Source organism: Nomascus leucogenys, chromosome 21 (genome assembly GCF_006542625.1).
Source record: "Nomascus leucogenys isolate Asia chromosome 21, Asia_NLE_v1, whole genome shotgun sequence".
Lineage (NCBI taxonomy): Eukaryota > Metazoa > Chordata > Mammalia > Primates > Hylobatidae > Nomascus > Nomascus leucogenys.
Window position 1 is genome coordinate 1,500,701 of NC_044401.1, and position 15,204 is coordinate 1,515,904.

Sequence of the window (15,204 nt, forward strand, 5' to 3'; positions counted from 1 at the left end):
TTTGTGTGTGTGCATTGTCTAGGATTTTCTACCTATTTCGTAGGCAAACAAATAATTTTTTTTTCTTTTTTTTTTTCCAATTTAGATGCCTTTTATTTCTTTTTCTTGCCTAATTACTCTGGCTAGGACTTACAGTACTATGTTGAATAGATGGCAAAAGTGGGCATTCTTGCCTAATTTTTCATAATCTTAGAGGAAAAGTTTTCCTTTTTTTACTGTTGTGTATGATGTTAGTTATAGGCTTTTTTTGGTTTTTTTTTTTTTTTTTTTTGAGACGGAGTTTCATTTTTGTTGCCCAGGCTGGAGTGCAATGGCACGATCTTGGCTCATTGCAACCTCTGCCTCCCAGGTTCAAATGATTCTCCTGCCTCAGCCTCCTGAGTAGCTGGCATTACAGGCATGCACCACCACGCCTGGCTAATTTTGTATTTTTACTAGAGACGGGGTTTCTCCGTGTTGGGTCAGGCTGGTCTTGAACTCCCGACCTCAGGTGATCCACCTGCCTCAGCCTCCCAAAGTGCTGAGATTACAGGGGTGGGCCATCACGCCCAGCAGTTATGGGCTTTTCATATACACGTGCTCCGTGACCTAAAATGAAGTTACATCCAGATAAACTCATTGTAAGTTAAAAATGTCATTAAGTCAAAAATACATTTAATGCACCTCATCTATAGTACATTATAGCTTAGCCTAGCTTACCTTAAACGTGCTCAGAACACTTATGTTGGCCTGCAGGTGAACAAAATCATGTAACGCATAGCCTATTCTATAATAAAGTGTTGAATATCTCATGTAATTTATTGAATACTATATGGGTACTCATCATTAATGTACACAGCTGAAAACACCATTGTAAAGTTGAAAATTTTTAAGTTGAACCATCAAGTCAGTGACTGATTATGTAACTTTTATTTTGTTGAGGTAAGTTCCTTCTATATCTGATTTGTTGATGATTTTTGTAATGAAAGGATGGTGAATTTTGTCAAGTGCTTTTTCCTTTTTTTTTTTTTGTTTGTGAGACAGAGTCTTGCTCTGTCACCTAGGCTGAGTGCAGTGGCCCAATCTCAGCTCACTGCAACTTCTGCCTTTTGGGTTCAAGCGATTCTTGTGCCTCAGCCTCCCGAGTAACTGGGACTATAGGTGTGTGCCACCACCCCTGGCTAATTTTTGTATTTTTAGTAGAGACGGGGTTTCACCGTGTTGGCCAGGCTGGTCTTGAACTCCTGGCCTTAAGTGATCTGCCTGCCTTGGCCTCCCAAAGTGCTGGGATTACAGGCGTGAGCCACTGCGCCCAGCCTGTTTTTCTCATCACTTTTAATACACCAACAATGAGGAAGAGATTAGTGCTGTTGTATATATACACGATCTTTGGTGAGCCAGAGCTTGGCTGAAGAATGGTATTTTCAAGCCTGGCCCTGTGAGGATAGGGCTCTTGATCAGTTTTTAATCTTTGGAGAGATTAGCTGGAGAGGGATTAGAGAGAGTGGTACATCACAGCTCTATCCTCAGGAATGGGAAGTAGTCCTTTACATGTGTTTTGTGGGGTGGGGGCTCATGACTTGGGAATAATTTGTTACTCTAACTCCTTTATTTTTCTGACTGGTAGTGGCACTTCTTACAATGAAATGTATTGATATGTATTGACGTATCTCTTTTTGTCAGTAGGGGTGTTATTTTATATCATCAGTGTAAATACATGTTCAACAATAGATTATTGAGTTGATATGGGCTGGGCATTGTTCTAGATTCTAGACATACAACAATAAACAAAACACAACAAAACTATGTCATTTTAAAGCTTATATTGTAGTGGGGAGGGATGGACAATAATGAATAAATATGCAAACTAGATATAATGTATTAGATGATTGTTACTCTGAAGAAGATTGAGGTAAATTACAAAATATTTGTAAGTGCTGCAGGGAAAGATTAGTGATGGCCTTGTTAAAAAGGTGAAAGTTAAATAGGAACTTAAAGGATGGGCTTAGAATGTGTGTAGGTTGGAGAGAGAGTCAGCACATTCCACTGATGGTAATGTGATGGTAAATGTAATAGAATTGGGAATATAATTGGTTTAGAATTGGGAATGAAACAATATATTCAGGAAGAGTGAGAAGTAGGATCTAGCTATAATACAGAATTCACATTGGTCATGAGTGGAAGACTAAACTGAAAAGGAGAGACCAGATTATAAAGTGATTTAGACTTTATCTTGTAGGCAATGGGTGTCTCTCTCTCTCTCTCTCTCTCTCTCTCTCTCTCTCTCTCTCTGTCTGTCTTTGCTAACATTTGCTGCACCATCTCTCTTGGTTACTGTTTGTATTGTATATCATTTTTCATCCTTTTACTTTTAAGTTGTGTCTTTGAATCTAAAGTATTAATTCCTAGGGATAGATTATAGTTGCAGCTTTCTTTTTATACAGCCTTTTGATTGTATGCTTAGCTTTTTCACATTTTATGTAGTGTGTGACGTAGTTGGAATTACATGTGCCATTTTGCTCTTTGTTTTCTGTATCTCTCATGTTATAATTGTTCTTCCGTTCTTTGTTACTTTGTGTTGAACAAATATTTTTTAGTGTATTGTCTTAGGTCTGCTGTTGATTTTTAACATTAAAAAAATTGTTTTCTTAGTGGTTGCTCTAAGAATTACAATTTACATTCCAATTTATCACCATCAACTTTAGGTTAATACTGACCTAATTTCTGTAAAATATAGCACTTTTGCTCCATTATAACTGTTTTCTCCCACTCCTTTTTGCTGTTATTGCCTTATGTATTACATTTATTTACATTATAAACCCAACTGTTATCATATTCTGTCTTTTAATGAAATTAAGAGGAAATAAAAATATATTTATAGTCTTTCATAGTTTCTCATTTATATTTAATATATCTGGTGGTCCTCACTTGTTTTTGTGAATTCCAGTTAACATATGGTGTCATTTCCTTTTAGCTCAAGGTACTTGTTCAAGTATTTCAACTTAAAGATATTCTCCATCTTTTTTTTTAAGTTTGAGGATATCTTTATTCTTCCTTTCTCGTTTGAAGAATGCTTTTGCCGTAAATGGAATTCTTAGTTGACAGTTTCTTTTTATTTTTTTTTTACTGCCTTCTAGCTTCCGTTTTTTCCTGATGATTAGTCAGCTATTAATTGTATTGTTTTTCCCATGTATGTGATGAGTAATTTCTTTGTTGCTCCTCTCATGTTTTTTTTTTGGTGGCTTCAAACTGTTTAAATGTGAAATGCTTAGATGTTGATCCCTGTGTTTATCATATTTTGGGTTCATTGATGATTTTTTTTTTCTTTTTTCTTTTCTTTTATTTATTTATTTTTTTTGAGATAGAGTCTCTCTCTGTCAGCCAGGCTGGAGTGCGGTGGCACTATCTCGACTCACTGCAACCTCTGCCTCCCGGGCTCAAGCAATTCTCCTGCCTCAGCCTCCCAAGTAGCTCAGATTACAGGAGTGTGCCACCACACCCAGCTAATTTTTGTATTTTTAGTAGAGACGGGGTTTCACCATGTTGGCCAGGCTGGTCTTGAACTCCTGACCTCAGGTAATCCACCTGCCTCGGCCTCCCAAAGTGCTGGGATTATAGACTTGAGCCACCATGCCTGGCCGGTTTGTTGATCTTCATGGTTTGATAGATCAGTGGTTTTCAAAAAATTTGGGGAATTTTCAGCCATTATTTCTTCTAACATTTTTTTCTCCTTTCTCTTTTTCCAGTTCTGCCTTTACACATATGTTGATATGTGTGATGTTATCCCAGAGGTCTCTGAGGCTCTGTTTATTTTTCTGCAGTATTTTTTCTTGTTTATTCTTTCTTTTGGACAATCTCTATTTCTTTAAGTTCACTGATTTTTTTTTTTAATGCCACCTCAAATATTTTCTTGAGGACATAGTGAATCTCATTTTTGTTATAATGTGTTGTAACTCTAGTTAATTCTCATGTTTTAAAAGTTAACATTTCTTTATTGAGATTCTGTGTGTTGTGCAATTGTCATTTTTCTTTAATTTTTAAAATATGGCTTCCTTTAATTTTTTGAACTTAATTATAAATTCTGATAGCTGCTTTATATTCTTTATCTGCTAAATCCAACAGCTTTGCCCACCAGGAGTTAATTTCTGTTGACTGCTTTTTTTTAACCTGATTATAGGTCAACTTTTCCTGTAGTTTGCATGTCTCACAATTTTTTTTCAATTGAACATATTATATAATATATTGTAGCAACACTAGGTTCTGAATTTTTTTGAGACAGATTCTGGCTTGTTTTCCAGGCTGGAGTGCACTGGCATGATCTCAGCTTACTGCAACCTCCATCTCCCGGGTTCAAGCAATTCTCCTGCTTCAGCCTCCCGAGTATCTGGGATTACAGGCATGTGCCCCCAAGCCCGGCTAATTTTGTATTTTTAGTAGAGAGTGGGTTTCACCATGTTGGTCAGGCTGGTCTTGAACTCCTGACCTCAGGTGATCCGCCCGCCTGAACCTCCCAAAGTGGTGGGATTACAGGCGTGAGCCACTGCACCCAGCCACTTTCAGCATTTTTTGATGATCCTATATGTGAGTTGGGAAGTATATTCAAAATTCTGACATTTTTCACATTAGCCTTGGCTTTTACTTTCTCCAGGGCTCTCTTGAGCCTCCCCCCACCATATGTGCACTGCCCGTCAGACAGGTATGTGTGGGGAGCTAATTTAGGCCCTCTGTGCCTCTCTCATTTCCAGTATCCCCTTATTACATTTCTGGGTGTCCTTCTAGTCTGTCATTTTCTCCAACTGGGACTACATTCTCATTTTAGCAGAGCTGGGGATCTTTCCCCTTTGTATCCTTCCAAATTTGCTATTTTTATTGCCAGTGCTACTGGGCATGAGTTTTTGCTCTCTATCCTAAATGACCATAGCCCTCTGGTTTTCACTGCCAATACTGCCCTGGGAAAACTGCCTCACTGATTGAGTTGGGTGGTTGTAGGGGGATGGTAGCATCCCTTGGCAAAGAAGGCCATTTTCCTCTACTGTTCTGTCATATCTAGCAGCTTTTCAAGAATAAATGCTTCTCAATTTGTTGTTGCCTTTGCTCAGTTTCCAGAGCCCTGAAGTGATTGTTTTCTTCAGTGTACTTCAGTTTTATAAGTATTGTGGGGGAGTAGGTTTGCTACTTTCATCATTCTGCTGTACCTGGAAATCTCTCCTCAAACTTTCTAACCCCTTAGGACCGTGTGTCCCCTACACCCACTTTAATTCAATCTAGTCAGTTTTTTTCACCATTGTTCTACTGAAACCATTCTTGTAAGAGTCACCAACATCTTGCATTTGTCATAGCAATTGTCATTTTCCTGTTTTTATCTAGCCATTATCCTTCTGCCTATTTCTTGAATATGCCAAGCCCACCACTGAGTTTTTACATTTGCAGTTCCCTGTAACCATCTTCCCTAGATCTTCACATGGTTCTTACCTTTATATCATTCAGGTTGATGTTCATATCTTAACCTCCTTCATAAGGTTTTCTCTGGCTTCCTTATGTAAAATATAGATATTTCTAAAGTAACACAATAGGAACAGAAGAGTAAACATAGATGAATATTTAGGTCCTTATACTTGCTTCCCTTAATGCATCTTTCAGTAGCTTTTGACATAAATCGTCATTCAGTTTTTCTAAAAATTTTTTAACGTGGCTTCTAAGATAACATTCTTTCTTATTTTTCTTCCTGCTTTATTAACTACTCCACTCTGTCCTCTATTTTTCATTTCACGAATTTTTTTTCTGTATGAACTTCTTCCTTAGGTGATATCATTAGGTACCCTTGCTTTAAATCTCCTTTATCTAGATGACTCCCAAATGCATTTTTCCAGCCTTAGCTTCTACCCTGACCTCACGTGAATGTCTAATAAGGATTTCAAACTTAATACATTAAAACTTAATAGATTTAAAAAAACCTAATAGATAAAAAACAGAACTCTTGATCTACTTTTTCCTTCAAATTTATTCTCTTAAATTTTTAGAATGCTTTTTTTTTTTTTTTGAGACGGAGTCTTGCTCTGTTGCCCAGTGCTGTGGCGTGATCTCAGCTCACTGCAGCCTCCACCTCCTGGGTTCAAATGCTAGAATGCTTTTCTGAAAGGTAAATCTGATTGTATCACTTTCCTGGTCAAAACCTCCATTAGCTTCCCTTTATATTAGAGTGAAATTCAGTTTCTTACCATGTTTGATAAAGGTTTGTATGATCTTGTGCCTGCCTACCTCTCTGAACATAACTCCTACCTCTCTGAACTTAACTCCCACCTTTCTGTCTCCTTACTCAGAATGATGCAGCCGTATTATCTTTCTGGCTATTTCTTGAATATGCCAAGCCCACCACTAGGTTTTTACATTTGCAGTTCCCTATAACTACAGTGCTGATTCCTCAGATCTTCACATAGTTATTACCTTCATATCATTCGGGCTTGTGTTCATATCTTACCTGTTTCATGAGATTTTCTCTAACTTCCTTATCTAAAATAAGACATTTTTAAAGCAACATAATAGGAAGAGTAAATGTAGATGAATACTTAGGTCCTTGTTCTTCACTTATGCATTCTTTTTGATCAAAAGTATTATGCACAATCTTATACAACTTCTGTTATCTGGGAATTTAATACTCTGTTACCTTGGTTAGTGAGTCTGGAAAAATAAATAACTTATTTTAACATAGTTGGCTGTGTTAAAAAAAATCAATCTTAATAGCTGTATGTTATGAGAGGAATGAGTATTGATTTACTAGCGTTCTCCCTCAAAACCAGCTACCTAAATGTGAATTAACAAAGTATAGAGGACGGGCGCTGTGGCTCACGCCTGTAATCCCAGCACTTTGGGAGGCTGAGGCAGGTGGATTGCCTGAGGTCAGGAGTTTGAGACCAGCCTGGCCAACATGGTGAAACCCTGTCTCTACTAAAAATATTAAAATAATTAGCTGGGTGTGGTGGCAGGTGCCTGTAATCCCAGCTACTGAGGAGGCTGAGGCAGGAGAATTGCTTGAACCCAGGAGGCGAAGGTTGCAATGAGCTGAGATCACGCCATTGCACTCCAGCCTGGGTAACAAGAGTGAAACTCTGTCTCAAACAAACAAACAAACAAAGTATAGAAATACTTCCAGAAACAGCTTCAATTTGGAATGGAAATGGACACAGTTTTGAAGTTGGTAGTTTTCTGTGTTCCTCTCTCTGTAGTAGTCAACACTTAAGAGTCTTTTGTCAGTTATTTGTTAAAGTAATTGTACTATACTTTCTGACTTATTTTCTGTTTACTTTCTGACTTTCTGTTTCCGTTACTTTTACTAACAAGTAATGGAATGAAAGATTGATATCTTATGAAAGGATTTTAAGTACCATTGTACACATAAGCCCAGCTCTGAAAGGTCATTTTAAAGGAACATTCACTTCTGCTCTCAACTTCTAAGAACTGGAAGCCATCCTACTCTTCCTATTCCAGAATAGATATCTTTATCTGGTTCTTTGGTCCCAACGCATCCTCATCCCCATCCTTCTTGGCCTCTTTTCTAACCGTAACACCATTTCCTTTCCAGATTCTCAGGTGTATACTTTATGTTTTCTAGCTCTTCTAAATCATTACTTTATCTAAAGCTTTATTTTTTTGGCTAGAAAGCTGGCATTTTGGTATTGTTTCTGTGTGTTACGTAATTTGTCCTTCATTAAGTGGATTTCTGACAGTCAAATATATTGTTGGACTATAATAACCTCTTTGTTAATGTACAGTCTAGTCAGATTTACTGCTGCAAAGTCTGTGGTATTAAGAAATCATCATATTATTTAGTGATTTCTTTTTTTGAAGAATGAACATAACTTTGAAACTTCCCAAAGGGAAAATAGTTTTGTGTGGTCTACAAATCTATCAGGACTGTATAATTTCTTTTCTTTTTTCTTTTGTTTCTTTTTTTTTTTTGAGATGGAGTTTCACTCTGCGTTCACTTTTTCTAAAACTTAGCAACTGAGCTCTTTTCATGGAGTTGATGCTCAGTTTTTGTTTTTTTCACTGCATCTTAGAAAACAATAAGATCAAGCTATTTGTGGTAAAGTAACAGTTCTTACAATTTTGAATTCATCGAAGACTGTTATTTTTGTGAAATATACAAATGAATTGCTAGAAAGATGAAATTTTAAAAATATAAAATATGGGTTCTAATTCCTATTACCATATTCATAGATATTAATTTATTCTCTCATTTTTATAAAAACTCTAAACGCTCTCAATTTCTGTATTTGTCTTATTGAAGAGCAGTAACAGTTCATGGACTAGTAACAAATATTTTGCAGATCAGAACCAGTCTACAGATCACACTTTTCAGTAGCATATCTATAGTCTGCTAATTTTAGTGCTTAATGTTATTTCAGAAGCATCTTATTCAATATGATGAATACCTGTTATCCTTTAAAAATATATTTTTATGTGTTTGCTTTTCAGAACCGAGAGCTCCAGATCATGAGAAAGCTAGATCACTGTAACATAGTCCGATTGCGTTATTTCTTCTACTCCAGTGGTGAGAAGGTAGGTTTGACCCAAAGTGTGTACTGAATATTGTGATAAATTTGTTATTTTTCTAGAAATTAATCTCCCCACCGCTCATAAGACAGTTTTGCTAATGGAATGGAAAAATTCCGAAACACTAGCCGCAGCAATACTCAGCCCAAGATATGGTCATTGAGTATCATTAGTTATGTCAGGAAAGCATTAGTAAGATAAAGGGAAAGCACTTTTAGAATTTTCTTCTTTGTTAAAGCATCTGTCTTCACTTCTCAAGAAAATCTATATACTTTTTTTTTTTTTAAGACATCTATGTTCCTTATGTGCTTACGCAGCCCTCTGATAGTTTACCTATTTATTGCAGGGAGGAAAATTAAATCATTTTGTTAAGTGAAGTTGATAAGAGGTAAAGAGGTAGCAAGAGGACTGATAGGAACAGAATGAGAGTTAAAGATTTGGAAGCAAGTTGAGCCATCCTTGGCCAGTGAAAAAGTTGGAAAAGATGTAATATTGCAGAGCTTACTTTAAGTGATCCCTATGGCTGACCACATTGAATTCTGCGAAAGCAAAGGATAAAGAAGACTTTGTGCTGTTAATAACTCCACCCAACCTCTTTCTCTTCAGAAGACACAATAATCAATGAAGTTGGAGCAAAGAAAATAAATTTCTTCTGTTTTTCCTTGGTGTCTTTATTTTTCTGCCTGTCGCTATCCTTTATTTCTTTTCACTGGTTTGGAGTGCATAGGCAGGGCAGGTAACAAATCACTTGATTCTTTTGGCTAAATAAATATGACTTTGGATAACTTCACTTGGTATTTTGGACTTCAGATTTCATGCATATAATATCTAATGTTCTTAGATCCATAATACTTGATTCCTAGCTCAGTGTTCTTGTTACTTTATATAACTGTTTTTTAGTATAACAGTTTTTAGCCATTTTCTATTAAGCTTTTTTTTTTTACAGCAAATATTGCCTGACAACATTTTCTATTAAACTTTATTTAGATTATTTCCTTAGAAAATCTTTTTTTCATTACAGTGCCTATTATATAGGAAGATGTCAATGTATTAAGCCCGAATTTTGATATAAATACTTACAGACGTATAATTGTTGTGTATATACACATGTATTACAACCAATACATTTTAACAACTATAGTTAGCAAATTGGCCCTTTATTGACACTTGCTTTTCAGTTGCTTTATTGTTTTAGTTTAAATGATACCTCTGGTTTACTAGGGATTGTAAAACCTCATAGGTATTAGAGCCTTTTAAAACCTACCAAATGGCCTGTTATTATCTTTATTCTGATCTGTTTTGGCATGGGTTTCCTTTTTTCTGTCTCTTCCTAAGTAAAATTGTACAGCCTCTGTTACGTTCACAAGTACACTCTTTGTAATGGAATTTTGCATCTTCATTTTGTTGTTGTTACTAGATACATCATGATACTCCTGGGTAAGAATTATTTGTTCCATGAACTGCTGGATTACAGTAGATTCATTTGAAAAAAGGCCTCCTCCCAGAGTTCTTAAACATTGTCTCTTTGATTACTTTAATGTATATAGCATTCCTTATATGCTAGGCACTGTTTTAATGCTTTATAAATATTAACTCATTTAACTCTTAAGAAGTTGAAGAGCAGAAAAGAAAGACTATCAAACTGTTTGAATGCAAGGCACCTGATGGCTTACTTGTCCGGTTTTGGTTTGGTGGAAAGCTCCTGTCATAGTCAGCTCTTGCCCTGACTTAATCCTGCATTGGGGGTGACAACGGATTGCCTCTTATCTGTATGCCCCAGAGGATAATTTCCTCTCTGCTGCTGTTCTCAGTTTCTTACTTATCGTAAAGGTTCTTACAGATAAAGAGCAATTAGAAGTCATTAACAGAGATTAACCTCTATTATAAAAAGAAACAGACCTTATAATATTTTCTTTATGTCAGAACTTTCTCTTGAGCTTTGTAAATTTTCCAAAGTCTTTTAAAAAAAAGATACCTCCTAATTTTGGGATAGCTTCATTAAAAACACAAAGGAAGAAGAAAAGAAAAGTTGTGGTATATTGCTGAAAATAATGGTCCTTCTTTGTCAAAAAAAGGAAATTTTTCTAAGATGTGCAGAAATACACAGGTTCAAGACTTCCCATAATCTCCCAGCCACCAAAAAGATAATTTCTTTTTGCCCCATTCATGATTTCCACTTCTGAATTGTTCTGGCAGGACTAAGATATCCAGGAGACCAAGTAGTAAACTATTTCTTCCCATAGGAGCAGATAGATTCTTTTCTAGAGTTGAGTGCTCAGGTTAGTTATTTTCAGTTCTGACTTTCTTGGAATAGGTTACTGAGAGTATCCACTGCTGTTTAGAAGAAACCTAAATGTTTGTGAAATTCTTGCAAATCCTTTAAGATGATTTATCTTGGAATATGGCAGTCCTATATTTGGTAGGCATTTTTCTAGCAGAAGCATTATGTATTGCTTATGTATATTATATATGAGAAGAGTGTTGGAGGAGGAAATAATAAATTAATCATTTGAGATACTTATGACACATGCAAGTAGAGATGCTCAGTAGACAGATAGATGTGTGACTTCGTAGATGGTGGTGGTGGCTCTAGGTGGAGAAGTGACATTGACAAAGTAGGATAAAGAGGGTGTGTAGCCATGTGGAGCTTGGGGAGGGAGGAGACATGGAGTGCTGTTTGAGGCCAGGATAGTGAAAAGCCAGTGGTTTGGCAACATTTATTGCCTTCTGTTTCTGGAATTTGTCGAGGGGTGACAGCAGTCTTCATTGGAAAGAACTGCAAGAAAACCAGTGCCTTTAGGTGAGATTCAGGTTTTCTCTAGGACAAAACGGTAAAAAGAACCCTCCATGAAGAGATTGAGGTCATTAGAAATTTTCTTCTTGAGGTTTCAGTTTTCTTTTTGAGGTTTCTTTTGACGTTTAGGTGAGATCCAGGTTTTCTCTAGGGCAAGACAGTAAAAAGAACCCTCCATGAAGAGATTGAGGTTATTAGAAATTTTCTTTTTGCAGTTTTTGAGAGAATGTTATGGGAGGGAGATCAGTGATAAGAACATGAGCCTACAGGAAGTTTGAGGAGGCAATTAGGGAGATTAGTTGAGGACATTGCGAAGGTGAGAAAGAATAACTCATTGTTTCAGGATTAGAGAGATGAAAGGCTTGGTTAGGTTCTAGAATAGATGACTTCAAATGTATTTGGGAATTTAAAAAAATTCTCTCATTCTCTATAATCATCCCTGACTTTCTTTCCCTCTCTATTTTCTATCAGTCCCTTTCTCTAGCCCTTTTTTCTCCTTTGTCTTTAGTCTCTTTTCACCTTTCTGGATTCCTCAACCTTTCACTGTAGGCTCCAGATCTCTATCTTTCTGTCTCTGGGCTTTTGTCCCTCTCTCTTGGTCTATGTCACCCCCTCTTTTTGGATTTCTTTTCCCTCCATGTAACTCTCTTTCTCTTTTCTCTGTCTGTTTCTTTCTTGTCTGTCTCTTCTCCCCCACACCCTTTTTCTCTCTGCCTCTCTCCCTCTCTTTCCTTTTTATGGGTCTCTGTCAACCTCTTTCTCTGGGTTTCTATACCTGTCTTTCAATGGGATTTTACCCATCCCACTCTCTTTCTGATTGCTTCTAAATCTGTATATGGGTTCTCATCTGTCTTAAATCTTCTTCGTTGTCTCTCTTAGTGTCTCTTCTCTCTGGGCCGCTATTACTCCCTTTTTGGAAAATGTTAAGGAAAACAGCTAAATTATTTACTACCACTGTCCTGACCTTTGACTTCAGTTCTGTGTATCTTATTCCATATGTACATGTTTATATAGGTGTATGCATAATTATGATCTCATAAAGATTTTTTTCTCTTGCCTCATAATATGTATAGGTATTTTGGTTATCTAATATTCCATTGTTGTACTATATAATATTTTATCTATTCCCACATTGTTATTTTTAATTTTAGAATTGTAGCTAAGCTACCCTGTGGCCTTGTTATAATTTCTGTCTATAAGTACTTTTGCAGCTCTGGGAGAATTAAAGTAGGATTTCTGTAATAACAGGCATGTTTTACATTTCACTGACCACAGTTTGACTGAATGGTATGTCTATTTTGGTAACCTTCTTTTTATTGTATTCTGCCTTTTGCATTTTAAAGACTTTCTTTAGGGATTGTGGATAATCAGCTTTTATCCTGTAACAGGGGAAAGGGGTAGCCAGTGTAACTAGAAGAAAGAGGAATTAAATCAGGGCAGAGATTAGAGATGTGTACTAATTAGCCTTAGTTTTCTGGTTGGAATTATTAATGTTTTCTGTAGTAACTAGAGCATCATGTAGTCAATTCATATACTCTACGCTACCCAGTAGTAACTAACTCTGATTTAGTTTAGAATAAGTAGTACCTCCTCTCTTACCTTCCCATTAGAGAAAAATGAGATATTTGAGTGTTTTGAAACTCTGGGCTTATAATTTTGTGAATTGCAAGTATCTTACAGAATAGTCTTTCTCTTTTTTTAATATTTGGCAGTAGAAACTTTCTACATCCCCAATGAAATTTTATGAAGACCTCTGATAGAACATATAAAAAGCAGAGTTGCCCTAGTTGAAGCTAAGGTGTGGGATCAGATGATTTTGCCTTTTCTGAGTTACAGCTTACCCCAAAGAACTCTAGGACTCTGAAGGTCATATAATAAAAACCATGTTATGAGCTGCGTGTGGTGGCTCACGCCTGTAATCCCAGCGTTTTGGGAGGCCGTGGCGGGTGAATTGCCTGAGGTCAGGAGTTCAAGACCAGCTTGGGCAACATAGTGAAACCCCATCTCTACTAAAAATACAAAAAATTATCTGGGTGTGGTGGCAGGTGCCTGTAATCCCAGCTACTCGAGAGGCTGAGGCAGGAGAATTGCTTGAACCTGGGAGGTGGAGGTTGCAGTGAGCTGAGATTGCCCCATTGCACTCCAGCCTGGGCAACAAGAGTGAAACTCCGTCTCAAAAAATAAAAAATAAAAATAAAAACCATGTTATGTCTTTACAAGATCCTTAAATTTTATTTCAATCAATTAATAGTTTTCTGTAAGAAAAACTTCTCTAAGTAACTTTTCATTTAAAAGTTTTTTTCCTTGTGGTGCATAGATTACTTTAATAATAAAGAGAAAAACCTCTTCCTTCTACTTTGTGAGAGACTGTTCAAATAACAAAGATGAGAGTTGATTTTATTTTTCATGCCACCTTTTTTCTGTTGATAGTAATGGGAACCTGTGTCCAGAAGGGGAGGATTGTACCACTCTATCTGAGATCAGGGAGCAGAATGCTGTGCTTAATTTTGCCGGTCTAGCACTAGCTCTGGAGAGGAAAGGGTAGGAGTGACATATATGCCAAGGATTCATTCTGAAAAGTAAAGAGCACTGGCCTTGTTGCTAGAAATATTTGAGTTTGCATTCCATTTCTGCCGCTTGATAGTAGTATGACTCTGGGCAAGGTATTTACTTTTATAAGCCTCCTCCCCGCCATCTACACAGTAGTGGTTTTGTAAGGAACAAATGTAATAAGGTTATCATGTGCTTATTATAGTACCTGGCATATAAATTAACACTTAATAAACATTAATTTACTATTTTACCTATTATTGTGTTTATTAATAGCAAATATATATTTGCACTTTCTACATGTCAGACATTGTCCTGAGCTATTTACATATTTTATAACTCACTTAAACCTCATAGCAACCAATTAAAGAATGGGTACTATTTTATCGAAGAAACGGACACAACAGCTGTTAAGTAAGTTACCATACAACTACTAAATGGCAATGTTGGGCGTCAGCTCCAAGTAGTCTGACTCCGGAGTCTGCATAGTATGCTATAGTGTTTAGCATAGAACGTACATTCCTCCAGAAGCAGTGTGCTAGAAATAGAACATGTAAAAATATCTTAGTAAATTATCAAACAAGGGGAGATTATAATATTAATAGTAGTATTAGGCTGGTCATGGTGGCTCACGCCTGTAATCCCAGCACTTTTGAGGGGCCGAGGCGGGTGAATCTCCTGGGGTCAGGAATTTGAGACCAGCCTGGCTAACATGGTAAAACCCCATTTCTACTAAAAATAAAAAAAATTAGCCAGGCGTGGTGGCAGGTACCTGTAATCCCGGCTACTCAGGAGGCTGAGGCAGGAGAATCGCTTGAACCCAGGAGGCAGAGGTTGCAGTGAGCCGAGATCGCGCCATTGCACTCCAGCTTGGGCAACAAGAGCAAAGCTCCATCTCAAAAAAAAAAAAAAAAAAAAAAAAAAGTAGTAATAGTTGCAGTACTAGAAGTAGCGATATTGATAATAATAGCTAAAAGGTATGAGATACTATATGCCAGGCATTATTCTAAACACATTACTTATATTTACTCACTTAATCCTCACAACCGTTCTATGAAGAGGAGATGGAGAGAAGTTAAGTGACCTGCCCATAGAGTGATTTAAACCAGTGTTTTAAATTTCTGGTTTGCAGGAAGTATGTGACTCTCCTAAAATAAAGATTGTGCATTTTTTCGAGGGAGCTAGCTTGTGTGTTTTATTAGGTTTTCAAAGAAATCTCTGACCCCCAAAAGATAACTATCAAGCCATTCACCCAACAGCCAAGGAGATATAATTATAGCAAGCTATGTAAATATTTATAAATATTTATTAGAAATGTGTTGACAAGA

General features: G+C 36.7%; 1 protein-coding gene across 2 annotated transcripts in view; it reads left to right on the plus strand.

The window, feature by feature from the left end:
- The window catches only part of GSK3B (glycogen synthase kinase 3 beta), a 244,748-nt gene that overhangs the window by 109,776 nt on the left and 119,768 nt on the right, over positions 1 to 15,204 (plus strand). For both annotated transcript variants that reach the window (XM_003261870.4, XM_004091710.3), the window contains exon 3: positions 8,455 to 8,538. In XM_003261870.4, coding sequence (XP_003261918.1) covers positions 8,455 to 8,538 — 84 coding nt within the window. The remainder of the gene's footprint in view (positions 1 to 8,454; positions 8,539 to 15,204) is intronic.